This window comes from Antennarius striatus, chromosome 2 (assembly GCF_040054535.1).
Source record: "Antennarius striatus isolate MH-2024 chromosome 2, ASM4005453v1, whole genome shotgun sequence".
NCBI lineage: Eukaryota > Metazoa > Chordata > Actinopteri > Lophiiformes > Antennariidae > Antennarius > Antennarius striatus.
The window spans coordinates 19,762,446-19,780,541 of NC_090777.1; the positions used below are offsets into that span (position 1 = coordinate 19,762,446).

The 18,096-nt window shown below is 39.8% G+C and overlaps 1 protein-coding gene across 2 annotated transcripts in view; it reads left to right on the forward strand.

The window, feature by feature from the left end:
- The window catches only part of dip2ba (disco-interacting protein 2 homolog Ba), a 39,806-nt gene that overhangs the window by 5,076 nt on the left and 16,634 nt on the right, over positions 1–18,096 (forward strand). The window contains exons 1-6 of one of the 2 annotated variants that reach the window (XM_068327615.1): positions 15,147–15,360; positions 15,528–15,599; positions 16,815–16,970; positions 17,061–17,186; positions 17,329–17,565; positions 17,642–17,770. In XM_068327615.1, the coding sequence (XP_068183716.1) occupies positions 17,114–17,186; positions 17,329–17,565; positions 17,642–17,770 (439 nt within the window). In that variant the 5' untranslated portion in view covers positions 15,147–15,360; positions 15,528–15,599; positions 16,815–16,970; positions 17,061–17,113. Of the gene's footprint in view, positions 1–15,146; positions 15,361–15,527; positions 15,600–16,814; positions 16,971–17,060; positions 17,187–17,328; positions 17,566–17,641; positions 17,771–18,096 lie in introns of those variants that run through there. The other variant, XM_068327609.1, reaches the window with a different exon arrangement.

The window sequence follows — 18,096 nt, forward strand, 5'->3', positions numbered from 1 at the left end:
CACGTAATTAGTCAATTTATGTGTGTCACAGTTTGCAGAAACACAACAGCCACCTGCTTTGAAACACACATGAGTCACTGCAGTAAGGTGTGTCTTTTTCTCCAGGGCATATCTACTGCTAAAGAACCTGTTTCAGCTTCCTGCCTCACTGGGCTAAACTGATGTGTTGTTGCCACCTGTGACTCATCAAAACAGGAAGAACTATATGTGATTTGCTCGTATTGGACCCTTTTTCACCCATAGGTTGACCAAATTACTGACTCGATTCGATTGGAGGTGAACGTACACAATCTCTCTGATGTTGTTTTGTGCTATCATCCCAGTCAGCCAAATGACCCACAGTCATTTAGCCAAGAGTTCTTCAGTCTGTGAGACAAAGATGACTAATGAGGTTGTACCTAAAAGTCTAGTTGATAAGGTCATTGAGTGAAAAACATAAATCAGTTCTGGTTATGTGTTCTCTTTTGTCATACTGTGTGAATTGAGGAAGAACCCCACCAATGTATTGTCGGCCATATCTAAACCCGGTTGCCCATGTGACTGCACTAATGCTGAAGAATGCTCTTGTGAATATAAATAGACCTGGTTGGCAAGACAAATTCGCTTTCATGCCTGAGGAAGAGAAAACAAGCATCTCTTTGACACAAAAACTCCACCATTATTGCAGTGGAGGCTACCCTGTAAAACCCGAAGGAGTTGATCTTTAATAAACACACTACATTCAGCAGCATGTTTGGCTACTACATGTTGGCCATGTATATGGTCATGGGTTTGTGTATGACATCCAGCAGCCTGCTGAAAAATAGTGTTTTTCTCAGGTGAGCCAGCCTCCTACATATCCCCTAGCAAAGATCAGTATGTGTCTGGTAGTTGTTAAAACTATACTTCATGTTTGCAGCATGTCATCTACAAGAGCTGTATAAGTTACGTACTCAGCATTGTCATGAAGATCAGAAATAGGTATTTATCACAATTAGTTTATGGTCACCTTTTAACTATTGTTAAAAATGGACCTATCATCATGCAGTGATGTAAGTGCAAGCAGGGAGTTTACAACTTTATCATCTGTTGTGGCCAACTGTTTGAGTTCTGCACAGCAGCTGTTGGCATCTAATTTGTGAACATAAGTGTTTAATTTTATCCCTCAATCAAAGCTTCCTGGAACTAAGCATGGAGGACTCAGTCACACTTTAGAATTATTGAACTCGTGGCAGAATTCTCTTTGTGTGTGTGTGTGTGTGTGTGTGTGTGTGTGTGTGTGTGTTGCATATTAGCCTGTCATTGGCAAGATGTAAATGGATTACATTCTGTCATACCACATGTGGACAAAAGAAAATAGTAACGTTATCTTGATTTTCTTGTCTTATACATCAGTGTGGACACAGTGTTTTTATACTGCACCTTGGTTTGCTGAACAAACAGGTGATGTCATTTTGCAGATCAGATTGCTAATTAGCTGTTTGCTATAGGAGGAATAGCTCAAAATGCTGTTATTTTTTGTGTAGTAAACAAACACACACACACACACACACACACACACACACACACACACACACACACACACACACACACACACACACACACACACACAGAATCCTTCTCTTTGGCGGTCATGTGGTCAGCCACAGCTGATGACAACAGCCTTTGAAGAGGATGTCAGAGCATAGGGTGTTTTTTCAGCAGCTCGTCAGTTTCTATATATGAAAGTGCCCGCCTGCGTCACAGGAAAAGCTGATGGGAAATCAGAGCTTAGGAATAACAATGGTCCGACTGTATTGTACAATAAATGTTTCCAAATTTCAACTGCTTTTTTTACCGGTCACTCATTTGGTCTTTTTTTTCTCCCAACACTTGAGCCTTATGTTTGCCAATGAGCTATCAAAAATACAAAAAGGAGTGCAAGTCATCAGGAAACTGCGACAAGTTGATGCATATCTGATTTCTTGGCACTGCAGAAGACATTGTGTTGGAGCTTGACTTACCCAGACATGACCTCCTTTGGTTGCCCAGTGAAAGAGGTAAAACAAAGGTCATGAAAACACATGACATCAAATGATTATTAATCCATAAGTGCCATTAGCACAGGCGTCTAGACCGGCCCAGGTCCACATTTGGTATGTTCCGGTCTTTCAATGGAAATGTTACATTAATATTCTGACACTCATTGCGCTAAAGAGTTCTGCCCAGGGTAGTGTTTAGCTACACACGATGCCTGATTTGGTCTATGAGTAATTTTGACTTTATTGCGTTTTTGTGTTTTCTTCCATTTTATTTAAATTCCTGGTAACTCTGAAAAGATTCCATCCTAAACTGACCAATTTTTCAAGCACAGTCCTCCACTTTCATTATGTCAAAACATTTTGCCTCAGGACATGCCGTTTGATTGTTTGTTTAGTAACTACGTGCTAAACTAATCAGAACAGAGAAGGTCTAATTGTCTCTTAACTTATCACATACCTGGGCGCTTAAGTAATGTAGTGCCAAAAATGCAATGTAAAATGAAATTGTAAATGAAAGCTGGTGCAGGACTTACTCCAAAATACAGCAGGGCTTCATGGAGATGACAAAACAGATTTATTTGAGCCAAATATTCTTTGAATTACATCTGCCTAACACCTGAATCTATCAGCACATTAGAGTCCTGGTCTTTGTTGTTCCTGTTTGTAGCTGGTGATGATGGTGTTATCTTCAAGTCACCTGCCTCTTCTCTTCACTGAGTGTGAAATACAAAGAGCATACAGCAGGAGAAAAACTAGCTTCTGCAATAACTTTCTGTCAACTTCTGTCTTTTTATTTATTAAGAACTGGGATCAAAGGTTATGACAGTGAAAGCCCTGCAGTACTTTGACACTCCTATTAGAGTAGGAGGATCACAGTCTACAGCAGGTTTGTGTCATGCTTCTGGCTCCCACAGGCGGTGATGAATCTATGATGAGTAGATGTTTTTGACATTGCTTGGCTGTGATCGCGGTGAAACAGCCAGTAGAGTTTAAGTTACAGTTTAAGGTTTTCCAAACACAACAGGGCAGTGATGGATTTCTATCCTGATGACAGGCTGTTTAATGAGTGATGATTAGTGGGTAGTGAGAGGTCAGAACCAGGATTCAGACACAACACCAGGATGTAGCCAAATGCCACTTTTGGCCATTTTGAGCTTGTCATATTCCTTTACACCTGCATTACGGAGAGTAAAAAATAAATAATTTTAGCTGTCTGGTCTGCTCTGAATTGATTTCCTCTTTGAATCCAATCTGGGCTTGCACTAGGAGGTAGTATGACTAAGCCACTGTGGCTCAGTGTAAAAGAATTGAGTAAGCCACAAAAATCCACATTCTGTGTCCAAGACAGTGGCGCAGTGTGCTGCACCAATGAGCAACGCTCATCGCAGAAGAAATTATTTAGAAAATGGGGTTGTTTTCCTGCATTCTGGTGCATTCTGAGGGCAAAATCTTCTGTTCAGTTTACCTACAAAAATACACTAAAGTCAACAGTTCAAGCTTAGCTATCTTTATTTCTATCCTACTTTATGCAGGTATAAATGTGAGATTCAACAATTGAAAACTTGCATTCATTAATTGAAGATACAGTCATACAAAATATTACTCAATGTTTACTTGTTTTACTTAGAAGACATTTTAACTTTGACTTAGACACTTTGATTTCAATAATTTTGATTCTTGGCAAGATATGAGACATAGCACAAATTAAAAGTCTGAATGTCACTTCGACTTTGACCAACATCATTGGTATGCCATAGTTTAGGTTTTTTTTAAATTCGATAATGTGATATTTCAATTTAAAAAGGAATGAAAAATAAAAGCAAGGTGAATACACATTTACATGCATCGCTGGTTATTCCTGCCAGTCATAGGGATCAAAAGTCTAAGACTACAAAAAAGTATTGATAATATCTCTCATTTACCTTCTGATCGGTCTGTCACCACTCCTACCCCCTCTCAGCATTCACCATTTGTTGTTCAATTAGAATTTTAACACAAAATCTACAATAAAACACTCTGTTCTCATTGTCTTTCGATCGATCGTCCTCGCCTTGTTGTACTCCAATTCGCGGGTTTAGCGTGTAAAAATAGAATCCCTTTTTTTTTCATTGGGCGAGAGGAGGTCATGACCCGAGTGCATATTTAATGATCGGGAGCGTTCGGGTCACTTGCATGCATGCCGCCTAGCGAGAGAAAAGTTTGTTTTCTTATGTTATCGCTCGTGGATTTTCGCAAGTCCAAAAAAGTTGTAAGTTTTAGCCTTTTTTTCCTAAAAATAAGAACGCCACTGTGGCTACACAGGCTAAAAACCTTGTAGCCACTCTGGAATTTACTTCGCCTATGGCGTAGTGGCGATTGGCTAGCGCAAGCCCAGCCAATCACCATGATTTCTTAGTTAAAATTGCTGAACTTGCGGCTGTGAATTTGCATGGGCTAGATGCAAAGTGCAGCAGCGAGCACCTGAACCTTACCGCAGATAGGACTGCCAATTGAAACAATCTGATTAGTAAAGAAACCAACGTCAGAGCTTAGAGATCTGCTTCAAACATCAAATCACAAAATAAGCTGCTCTGTTTGTTACACTTGTAATGATTTTTAAGCAGATTTTAATGTGCGGTTGAATTGAATTGCAAATACACCACTTTTTTTGGCTCAAAAAATTTGTAAATCTGACTTTAATGTCAGTGCGTCACCAGCCATGAACTTCACTGTTCACCATTTATGTACAGTAAAGTCCCTCTTAACCGATTATTCTTGAACCCAAATCCTTCATTTGTACATACAGCATCAGTTACATACTCGTCTGTACTGCATTGTATTTTGCTTAGATATTAAATATCAATCTAAGTGTAGCTTTGTTATTTCTCTGCATTGGATATCATTTCAAAAACATCTGTAAATTCCAGGTAATCCAAGGAAGGGTGTCATATGACAGTTTTTCATAATTATTTGACCAACCAATTAAAGTTCATTGGCCGAATGATTGTGATTTGTGGGCAAAATTTCCTTCTGTGTAAGAAAAGCTAAATAACGTCAACATGTTTTTATTTCTATTCTGATATATAATCAAGATTATAATTTCACAAAATAAAATCTGCCTAGAAGTATCTGTATTTTGAAAGCATTAAACTTTTTGCTTGATTTTGCATTTATTTTAGAAAGAGGACTGCCAATGACAATAAAGAAACAAACAAACCAAGCAAATAGCTATTAACAATGAAGTCTACATCACCAAATGCCAGTGCTGCATAAAATCAAAACAATGTATCTAAAAACCCTGAAAAAAGAGTCAAGGAAAATAAAGGGGAAAAATTTTGACAAAATTACTTGCATGACAACAGACTTCCTGAGCTTAGCATGATGAATAAATCAGTTTTTGCTCACAATATGGTAAATAAAACAGTTTGAAGAGTAAGTGGTGTGTTTTCCAAAACTGTCCTGAAGCTGACTGACAAGATTATTTAGACATTAAGATCTTCTAAAGGTCAGCAAAGCGCCGGGCTTCTTCTACAATGTGTTCGTATTGTTACATTGGTTTGCTGCTGCCTTGTGCAACAAGTCAATGAAGCTATGTATCTCAAGACTTGACTATTAGATCAAAGCAAAGTTTACACAGAAAACCAAGGGATCCGGTGGAATGGGATCTTCATTGTTGTTATTTACACCTTGAATTTCAAATGCAACTTCCTCTTGTTTTTTTTGTTTTTTTCATGGCAGTGCCACGATTTCTCCAGTACTCCTCCCGCTCTAAGACACATTGAATTAATCAATTGTAAAGATTGAAAAATGGTTTGTCACTTTGTGAAATAATATTTATTCATACATTTTGATTTGAGTGAGGTGAAAAGATTGATATACATCACATTTCTTTGAGTCTTAACGCTTTTATCTTTTTTAACCAAACTGTGGAATCTATTTTTTCTCTTTCTCTTGAAGAATTTTTCTTTATGAATTTTTTTTAGAAACAGACAACTTTATCTAGTAATAAAACATTGTTGCTACATTTCATTACACATTGTGGTTGTGTCATAACAATAAGCAGTTAGTGTGCAGTTGATCTCAGTGACATATGGGTACAGAAATCAGTCTCGGATTTGTGCTCATACTCATATGTGTGCTTCGAAAGCCGCTAACAGTCAGCAAGTTAATTAAGATCCTGGTGTGGTTATAATGTGCTTTAGGGCAGACTGACTGAAGAGTAAACTACATTAACCTTTGCTGCTGACTGACGTGGAACCACTTCAGCCTATCTGACATCAGTTGTCTGACTAAGCATTGAACCATTTATACTTGTTTACCTGTCTCAGATCAGACTCGTCACTGTCAGGATTTTACAATATAACTGTTATTGTTTTCATGGCAATACCATGCCCATATTTAGAGTGTCAAGGTATGTGAGCAGGAGCATGGATGAGATGGGAATGTCAATATGTGACAAAAAGTTTGGAATAAGCAGTGTGCTTAATGCAAAATAAAAGTTTTTGAGCTGCTGATGTTTGGGTAGTCTTCATTTTAGCCCTCCCCATGAGTCAAAAGTAGAATTGAGCTGTCAAAGCTGTTACTGTCCCCAAGTCAAAAACTCAAGAGTGGCTCAAGAGTGCTGTCTCTATCAATATGAAATACACAATACAATTGATCTAATGGAGGCAGCACAGCTATAAGTAGGGCTCGGGCTCTGTCTGCACTTTAACAGAGTGGGAATGCTTTAAAAGCTTTTGAAGGAAGACCTGGATTCCTTTGCCAATAACACTTGGGACGCTTACCGGCCATTTCGATTTTGATGACACAATTGAGCCAAAGTGTTTTTATCCCTTATGGGAAATTCTGGGCTGATACAATGCTAAGGTGTTTGTGTGACCGAAAACGGAATTGAAAATGACCGTCATGTTTTTGTATGTGGGTGTGTTGGTTCAGACTGTATGTATGCTTGTGTTTTACAATGTTTTTTGTTAATTACATCTCGCTTCAAAGCGGTGATGTTTTGTTTTTGTTTTTTTACCGTAAGACAAAAACGTGTACTTTGTCACATTTCCGGTACTAGGCTGCTGCTGTCTGTTTTATGTTTATTTTTGTGGTTTTCCATGCACCCAAAGTCCGTGCTGTTCACTATTATCACCTTTTACATCTTTGTTCTCATGCTCACTTTGAGCACACACATTCAACAGCAGATTGATTATCTTATTCCTTGATGTCATTTTTAACAGTTTAATATGATTGTGATGCACAAGTATGTAGAATAGTCAGCTTGGATGTTCATGGTCGGCTAATTTATCAGGTGTTTTAGTCATTTGGCAGAGTAAAAGTAATTATGACACCTTCTTTCACATTCATTCATTTTCTAAAAGGCGAGGCCTTCAGCAATTGTCTTTTCTTTACCTGATCATCCATATCTCGGTCAAGGGGTTTATGATGGAACCTGGATAAGTCACCAGTTTATGACAGGGCCAAAAAGAGAGGATACCCATTCATGCTCACATTCACACTTACAGTCAATTTAGCCGGAGCAATTCACTGAAGTTGCATGTTTTTGGGAGTGGGAGGAAGCTGGAGAACCACGATAGAACCCATGCAGACACAGGGAGATGCAAACGCCACACACAGCTAGGTCTCAGATGGAATCGAGCTAAGGACTTTCTTACTGTTCTCTTGTTGCAATGGTTCATTTCAGCACTTGAGTATTTTTTATTTTGTCAACTTCTGTCATCCTCATAGCATGAGTTTGTATGTCAATTTGAAAAATATCCTTACATAATCACATCAAATACAAATCACATGTCCAAAGGAAATTCTCTCAATAGATACTACCCTCCTCCAGCCTCCGTCCACAGCAAACCATCAGATTTTGTAGCCATTCAGAGATTCACTTGATCCTCCCTCTCTATCTGAAACCCCCCAACACAGACTGTCTGACTGAGGAATTGAAGGCTCTGAAGTGGAAAACATTGGTCCTGGTGGTGGGGGTCTTTTTATACAAGTGTTTCAATCACTTTCCAGACATGAGGTCAGTAATCCCTGAGTCATAACTCATTTCTGGTGATGTTAAGCAGATATGATTCAGCTGCTGATTCACTGAGAGAAATCAAGCACCTGCAGACTGGGATGTGTGATAACTGAGGATGTGGAGGATCATTCAGTTTAGTGGTAACTTTCTAGCACCAATATTCTACCTTATAAAACTAGTTTGATCTAGTTATTTTTTTATTTATTGTACAATAAACTGTTCCTTAAGGCACATTTCAATCAATCATAAAAAATAAAATGAAGAAGTGGTGTTGTTTCAAGGGACATTAAAGTTAATTTTAAGTGACATATACGTTATTCATTATTATAATAAAATAGAAGAAAAAATAAATTTTATATGTGTAGCATCATCCGTTTGGTGAAAAAAGTTTAAAATCTGCAGCGCAGCAGCTTCCGCATTCAGTGGTCACGTGGGCGTCACACTAGGGCCAAACATAGCTTTGCACCCATAACAAACAATGCAATTCTAGATGCGAATAACACCAAAAGTATCACGGTTACCTGCGCGGTGAACGGTTGTATCAACAGAACAGCAAAAAGACGCAAAGACAAGGACCTGTCGTTCTTTAGAATACCTCCTGGGAAGGTACTGCGCTAAATATGCTAACGCATTAGCCCGTCAATGGGATTGTCCATATTATGTTAGCATTGAGCTGACTGCCATTTATTACTATTGGACTGTGTGGAATTAATAACGGCTCTAGTCGTTATTAATTCCACAGTGAATTGATTTGAAAGTCGCGTCTTTTTGCTGTGCTGTTGACACAGCCGTTCTGTGACATAGTTTTAGTAAATTAGTTAGTAGTTAGTTAGTAAGTTATAGCCTTTTTTTCCTAAAAATAAGAACGCCACTGTGGCTACACAGGCTAAAATCCTTGAAGTCACTCTGGAATTTACACGCCTATGGCGACGTGGCGAATGGCTAGCGCAAGCCCAGAGACAAATGTTTTATAAAGCATAAAAATGCATCAAAACATTTAACAAATACATGTTACAATTAGATTATGCACAACTCTCATTTATTGTGTAATAATGTAAAAAACAAAGAATAGAGTAAAGAATAAAAATTATGGTCATTTACCTTTTAACTGCTGTTCTCATTGTTTCTTGCCCTCTTTGGTTCATGAGCTCTTGCCTCACCATGCCGAACAACAGAGTGAATTCCAGTCCTCCTTTTGAACTTCTCCAACCACCCACGCAATGCCTTATACTCAGTAAACTTCCTTTTGTTTTAATAACGTGGCGATTGTAGATGCATTACGGCCATATTCTTTGGCGAGATCAACCAAACACATCCCTTTTTCATGTTTTTGTATTATCTCTTGCTTTGTATGGACAAAAAAAATCTTTTCTTCATCTTTTCTTTTCCTCTTTTCTCCATCACTTTCTTTGGGTCCATAGTGAATACTCTAAAAGTTAATATATTTACGTAAAACTATCAGAACACTTCATAGGTTGAGAGCCGAATGACGAGGACACCGGATAGACACCTATCTAGCTACACATAGAGGTCCCTCTTAGCCAATGGGATGCCAGGATGCTAGGTAATAGCCAATGGCAGAGCAGCTATTTGAATGTTGCGTTCAGGAACCTGTGGGAGCTGCGATTAGCAGCCCATACTGTATTTTTACCTTTCGTAACTAGAGGCAATATTTTCCTGTTGAGGTGTTTCATAAGTAGAAAATTTCGTATGTAGAGACATTCGTAAGTAGAGGCATCACTGTATATCTAACTTCCTCCATTTTGGAGCATAAACTATGGGAGTAAGCTTCTAACATGTACTTAAACCAATGACTAGATGCCAGTAAATGGCCTTGGTGTCAGACCCATTCATCTACATTTCCTGCAGAGTTCTATTTACCCATGCCCTCAGCACAGTGCCTGTTGTTTTTGTGTTTCTGTTCCGTCTATAAATAAGATTGTGGGGAAGATGTTAGTTCCCCTCTCACTCCCTGGGTTTAAGTGTGTATTTACATGTTAATTTGCACACTGTTGTGGTTTGTGTCGTCAGTTCACCAGGTCCCAATGGGAGACTACCTTTCTTTTGTTGATGTGTATTTGTTGCGAAGCTGAGTTATACAAGTGTCGTATTTTCACATCTTATTCATTTTGGATTATAAATTACTGATAAACAAAGACATCTTTGTGCAGATCCAAGCAGTGTTTCTCGCTAGAAACCCGACTATGAGGGTTGAAAGAGTCTGGACTCAGTTTGGACATTTTTGGCATCTATCTGCTCAGACACAATATCAGATTAAAGATTAGCAAATACCTAAAAAGACTAATGCTGGAACACATGAAAAATGCGTCCATCCAGAGAGAGGAACTGATACTACCAGAAAAAGGGGAAATAGTAGGTGTCACAAACAGTCCTGTTGCTTCCTCTTAGAGCTGTATGCCACATGGCTTATCTGCACACAGTAATTACTGAATCATACCAACGGGGGGGCTAAATACAGGTGCAATGGGCTCCCAGGGTTGTTTACACAGCAAGGATATGTTCTACTGCTTTTATAGAGGATGTCATAAGAAGGCATATGAGGGAATATTAGTTTTTGCCACATCAACAGAGAAACGAGAACATGAATCACTGCCTTTGGTTCATTTCATATAGAAGCGGGACAAGCCTGACCATGATGCGTGATTTGTCATCGTAAGATGGGCTGCCTGGAGGCTAATTCACCCCCCACCACACATCTACACAACACAAATCTTAGCTTTCCAAACCTTTCTGCTGTCATCAATTGGATGCCCATCATTCTATTTTAGAGGGACATTAGCCCAGGAGTAATTGCCTGTTGTTCTTAATGCGCCTGACAATCTGTAGTGGCTTCTTGTTTTTATTGATTTGCTTCACTGTAGGTTCTGCTGAGTGTTTTCATCATCAGTATCTATATTCACATGTTGTCATGTTCATCTATGACCATGGAAATTTACTCTTTACTTTGAAAACACCCAGGGTCAGTTATATCATGTATGCTTTTTCAAATCAGTTGCAGCTTTTTTAACTTAAGAAAATGTGCTCTCATTGCAAAACGTTTTAAAGATCTTGGCAATAAATCACTTTGTGGAACATCTTGGGAATAGACGATTTTCCAAAATCACAAACATTTCTTCGGTAATCAACCAACAACAGTTAAGAAGGAAAAAGAACATCAGAGTATGAAAGTAGTGGTTTGAGATGGTGAGAATCCCCTTTCCTCTTTTGTTGTTATTGTTTTATGTCTGCACCTTGTCTTGAAGTGTTGGTGACTATGGTTAGACTCAAGCCGCTTCAGATCATCTACACAGTTTAACAATTTTAATAACTGCAATCATTGCTTAAAGACCTTGAGATTTTATACATTTTTAGGTGGATCTGGTCATGTTTTGTCCCAAGTTTGTGCACCCATCACACAGTTCTTTAGTCACAACTTAAAATGTTCCTTCCTAGCCCAATGCAACTTTTTTCCTCATACCACTCTTCATTTGTCATTATTTATATACAGTTCATGTGGTATAAATTTTCCTCTGCAGAATTTGTTTTAGGAACCCAATGTTTATCCCATTGTTAATAGGAATGTAATAAACAACTGTCAGCAAAAATAAGAGTCAGCATTTCAGCTTTTTGGAAAAACACATGTTAATCACTATGAAAGCATTAATCTTTGCTACCTTTTGAATTACGTCAACATCTGGGCCGCTAGTGTTTCACTCGGTTCCCTTTCATGGAACCGAGTGAAATAGTTCATAGTTTGATTTTAGTGCTGTAGGTTATTGGAACATTTTTTGAGGCAGGAGCTAAGTAGTAGAAAGCCCTAAAAGTTTTCAATATTGAGATTGATAGATCGTTAAAGTTAGTGACTTCAGACAGTGAACCGTATGCACATCAGAGAGTTAAAGATTTAGGCCTTCCCTTCCTAGAAGCCACCAGGAACTTTCAGATGTGTTTTCAGTGAAATTGAATGTATTACTAATGGCGATTGAGAAAAAAAATTTGTTTGTGACATCCAAATTATAAACCGCCTGTGGTGTATCACATCATTACTTCACAACCATTTAAAGCATAAGCAGCATAAGCATTGTTCAGTCGAATAAATGATTTATTTAATTTTAATCAGTTGATTTTGAAGGCATCAACTCATGGTGTGTGTGAGTTGCTGCAAAAACACAAAAGGCGTTTATGTACTTGATCAGACTGGAGAATGCTTGCACAGATTAAAACTCAAGTGGTCGCTAATGCCTGGATTCCTGACTTGTGCTGTAAAACCCCTTCATGTCAGAATGCGCTTTAGCTCACTATAATTATTGATGTTAATGGGAACACTGTTTGTGTATGTGTGTTTGTGTATGTGTGTTTGTGTGTTTGTGTGTTTGTGTTTGTGTTTGTGTGTGTGTGTGTGTGTGTGTGTGTGTGTGTGTGTGTGTGTGTGTGTGTGTGTGTGTGTGTGTGTGTGTGTGTGTGTGTGTGTGTGTGTGTGTGTGTGTGTGTGTGTGTGTGTGTGTGTGTGTGTGTGTGTGTGTGTGTGTGTGTGTGTTCATCCCCTCTGTGGTGCTATGGTATCAACCGTAAGAGGATCAGCCCATCTGATTCATCCTCTGGTCAGAAGTCAACAACAGCAGTTTAAAGGAAGTCAGAAAGGTCACTGCCATGTTGTCTGGAATAAGCTCTGCCTTACATCAGACTTAGCACCGCAATCTTACAATGCCTGTGTGAGTGAAGGAAGACTTACGACTGTTGGTCACTGATAAACTTTGTGAGAGTGATTGATTCACTAAAGAGTCATTTTTATGTGCAGTTTCAGCTAATCTAGCGTTGAGTGTGTGCACTACAACCACCAGGTGTAGAGGACTATCAAACCGGCTTGACACACTGACACATATCTGACAGAGAAGTCCTGTAATGTCAAGTCTGCTCTGGACTCTGGGGGCCATCGATCTATTCTTTGTACTGTACACCCACTGCCCTACACCAGCTGTGTATACACAAACATACGTACACAGATGCACTCTGAGATACTTGACTTCCTGTAACTCAGGAGTCTTCGGCCAATGAACTAGCTCGTCGGCCAGTTGGCCCTCTCTTTTTGCACCGTGCTCTCCCAATCAGCACATTCCTTTTCCTCTACACATGCAGCGAGACGATTTTGGCAGTGCACACATAGGGTGGAGTAACACTCATATCCTGTCCCCTGACCTCAGATTACACACAAAAACACATGCACACAGCCACTGTACTGTTTCAGTTATGCTCACCCTCAAAACACCACATTCTTGCTCTCAAAAGTACAGCTTTTCCTCTGTTGTGAAGCCGCTTCAACAGTCAGTCTTTCAACCCAGAACTGTCTGCCCACTGCCAGCCACATAGCTGGCGTGGTCGTGCCAGTCCACATCTGTTGTTATGCCTCCATACCAGTACAGACTTTCTTCTGTTTTTGTTAAAGACAGCCCTCCCTCCATCTTCCCATTTCTCCCTCTCGACCACTTTGGCGTGAGCACTGGGTCTGAACTCCATCTCAAACAACAATGATGCTCCAGAACTCTACAATCAATTTGCTGTTGAATGCTACACTTGAGTATATTTTTCTCAATAGACAGATAGTGCTTATGTTTTTTGATATTTTTTCAACCTCAGCCATCTTCTTGGATTTTTGATCAAAATTGGTTCAGTTATTGAAAAGGAAAGAACAGCACATTATAATCCTAATGATATGGAATGCACTACACAAAATATGCGTTTTCAGCATTTACGGGCTTGCGATGAAGTGTTGTTAAGAGTTAAGTATTACTACAGAGATACATGTGTCTGTATATGTCATTAACCAACTGTAGAAAGTACCGGTAGTTGTTTTTCTGTAGTTGCTGTTTTCCTAGAAAGTAAGGTAACTCAAGTTTTAGATTTTTTCTGTCCCTTGTTAGGGATCAATTATATTCATTTTCTGGTATGACATTAGTAAAGGTTGACAGACATCAGATCAGGGATATCTCTTTCAAGGAGTAATGGAGTCAAACATCGCAAATTCTCTCTTGTTATACTCAATAATAACCGAATGTCATTGGTGTTACATTCTTCAGAATGGGCTAAAAACATTAGTTTTTTCATACAGGTAATGGTAATCACATACTCCCTCAAATGTTCTTCAACTTTGTTTTACACTGTTTTATTCTTAAAGTATCATGAACTCACATTGCTGTTTCACACTTCCTCTGTTCTCATGGTTTCAGTGTTTTACAAAAAAATTCAGGGTTTTCTGTAAAGGAAGGATCATAAATATGCAAAGTTCTTATTCAACACATACTGGAAATCTGCATACAGAGGAAGTCTCATTCTGTTTTTTTTCTAGCGACACACCATCAGATACTGTCCATACTCAAGAGTGTGAGAAAGTTTTAAGACACAACATACAGTATCTTAGCCACTTGGGACTCTCCACTACCCACACAGTGCTGTTTTATCCAGCCAATCAGTTTCAATCTGTTGTTGAACTTAAGCTCACCCCTGCTTTCCTCATTTTCTTTCCATTGTTTTTCCTCTACACACAAGCCCCTCTCCACTTCCATTTATCACCTGACCCCCCGCAACCCTCTCCTCCCCACTGTCTTTGATTTTCTCCATTTTGTCCTCTTCACTGTGCTCATTGTCACCTGTTAGTCTCTAACGGCCTAAATCCTCACACCGTGTGTATGCTTTAAAGTATAGATGTGGTAGCGGGAATGAGACTAAGCAGTCCTTTGGCACACTGCACTTGACGCAGCACATGGCGATATCAGTGGCCTCAGGGAAATGGGAATAATTCAGAGAGTCTGCAGTAGTGGGATTGTTGGCTGTTGGAGGAAAATGTGTACGTGCATCTGCTAGTTAGCTGGGTAGGGTGTGTCCTGGTTTGTTTGCTTCACAAGCACACTCTTTTTGGGGTGCCAGCTAAGTGGACATTGTGTTGCCTCCGCTGCTCCAACCAACTCTGTAAGCAGTGGGACTACCGCCAGTCCAAGGCCAAGGGAGGAAGTGAAGGGGTGGCGCTGGGTGTACAGTGGGAAAAATAGAGGGGGAGTGGAGGAGATAAGTTACTGAGTTCCATGTGAAACTTATTCACATGGCTTCCTTTCTGCTCTGCTCACCATCCCAACTGTACCACTTATCCCCCGGTTTCACCATTGTTCTCTGCCTTGCAGCTATCCGCAGGTTGCCTTAATCATATTTGGGTTTCGTAGCTCAGAGGATTTTTGTGTGAGCTCATCATGTTTGTTCATCAGGGCTAATGTAAGGCAAAACAATGGTGTTATCTTCTTGCCTAGTTGTAAATGGAGTAAGCTGTCAACATGTGGGGTCCGGTAGATTTGGTTTAAGAGGATTATTATAGTGAGTCAACCCCTACAAACGTATTAGCTAAAGCAGAGATGTTCCGAGATTGTTTGTGCCTATTTTTGTGCATTTGCCCATGTGTATATTTGCATTCATACTGGTCTGGCATTTGTCTGGTAATTATGACTAATATAACTGTGTGGTGTTGCTGCCCTCTCTCCTAGGTGACATCACACAAAAAGGCTATGAGAAAAAGAAAGCCAAGCTGTTGGCCTCCCACATTCAACATTTGCCAAGTAAGACCAACTCGTCCTGTGCTCATACCTTTTCCTTGTTGCAGTTTTCAGCACTGCTTCTATCTTTTTAGAATTTTCACACAGTCTCCTATTATTCTTGTTGCTAGTAATTATGAGTTGGAATCAAATCAGAAGAACTACAGTTATGACAGGACATTCCCTTAGAATAGATGCTTCTTTGTCATCTGTATGGAAAATCACTCAAAAAATCCAAACATCTAGGATAAACAGGTAGAGACTTAAAATTCTTAGTAATGACAGACTCTAATTCTGTTTAAAGTTGAGAAAGATGCCTTTCTGTCGCACCCTAGTGGCCAAAATGTAATTGCATATATGATGAATAAACGCAAAAAAACAACATCCAACTATTAAACAAAACCATTCCACCTTGGAGGCTGTGTTGTGAACACGGTTCAACCACAATCACTTCAGGGTTGTTTTCCAAGCACTTACAAAAGTAGGGAAGAACCAGAATTCCACTGTACTGCCAGCTAATAACCTCTGTCCTCATTTGTAAGCTGATCTGTTCACTTTTTCTCTGTCAGCTGACTTGCAGAAGGGTGTGACATTTCCTCAGGAAAAATTGCTGCACATTAGCATTGGTATGAAAATGTCCTGCTTGACTTGTCACTGTAAGCTATTTTAAAATGTGGAATACTACACTTTGTTTCCACCATGTTTATCCATAGTCTGGTTTTGCCTGAACACACAAGAAATTCCAAAATCTTCATGAATATTAATCTTTGATTGATAACTTAAGATTTAACATGCCTGAATTTATATGCTTGTGTTTGTATTCTAGTTGTGTTCAAATGTCAAAGAAGGTAATGTGAGTCTTTTAAGCTCTAAGGTCACCCCCTGCAGCCTCAGTGTTCCTTATTTCCTCAGAACTATACAGAACTATAATTTTCTCACAGTGTCTGCTGCTCAGTCCTTTGGGAGGAGTTGACTAAAAATATATTTGCTCAAATCTAGCCTAGTTTAATAAGATTTGTGAAGTATAAATTGCACCAGTCAAGTACATGTCCCGATTTCACTTTGTGCTCAGTGACTCTGTTGTGAGGCTAAATTTAGAGAGCTTCTGGGGGTTTCATATAATATTTATACCTACAAGTAACTGCAATGGCAGTAAATCAAAACTGCTACTTTACAAAAGAGCATGTTTGTTGTTTATTTGTGTGTCCTTACTTTGACATACTCACTTTTCTGCTGTAGATGTGGATCTGTCTTTGCCAGATGTGCAGCTTTCTCCAGGCCACAGTGTCGACCCCAGCCCCAGTCCTGAGGCCCCGGGCCCCTCTACTTCTTCCGCCTCCAGGCACCACCGTGCACACCGCAGTGGTGGAGCAAGGGATGACCGCTACAGATCAGGTACATAACATATATTTTGTGTGATGAGAACCTTTAGACATCTGTCTTCCTTGTTTGCCTAAATTTTTTCTATTCTTATCTTAACCCTAGATATCCACACAGAGGCTGTACAAGCTGCACTGGCCAAACACAAAGAGGAGAAGATGGCACTGCCCATGCCAACAAAGAGGCGCTCAGCCTTTGTCCAGTCACCTGTGGATAACTGCACACCTCCAGGTAAAGCAGAATGGAATGATAAAGGGACCTACTACATGACAAATCTGCTAATGCCCCTTTGGAGGAAGATAAGGAAGGTTGTCATTTTGGACTAAATATTGTTACACAAATATAAGGAATCTGGACTTTCTCTTTCCATCAGACACGTCCTCTGCATCAGAGGACGAGGGCTCGCTGCGCAGAAAGGCAGCTCTCAGTGCAGCACTGGCCCAGAGCCTGCAGAGCCCCGATTACTGGATCAACCGCTCCGTCCAAGGCTCCTCCACATCCTCGTCTGCCTCCTCCACCCTCTCACATGGAGAGTCGAAGACCCAACCACAGCCTCACCTCCAACCTGCTGCTTCTGTGTTGGCCGACGTTCTGGCCCACACACGAATAGGTAGGCATTACAGATAGAATAGATCACGGGGATTGTTGGTTGTTGTTGTCGAGGCTTACAATACTGTCTCTTCCAGAAAACAGTGTCCCTCCAGATGTGACCGCCACCAGTCCCCAGGACAAAGGCTCCAGGGTAGACCTGCCTCCAGCGGTCAGGGGTATGAGTCGGGGACAGAGCCGCTGCAGCATGCTGGATACAGCTGACGGTAAATTTAGATCCACACTAGCTGAGATGTCAGAGCGTGATTCTTGATGGTGTAAATTTATAAACCAGAGTGTACATTTTAGGATATTTGTCATTTTCTTTTGAATCATGTGTCATCAGATTGTTCATCTTTAAGATTTAAGCACTTACATCTTCTAATCACAGAAACTGAAATCCACTTTTCTGTTTTGCATTGATTATGTGCAGCAGCGAAAGCTCATTGGAGAGCATTGAAATCTATACAAAATCTGCCCGTGTTCCCCCAGAATCATCTTCAATGCCACCCTCATTTTACTGTGTGGTGAATGCTGCTAATCATTGATATTC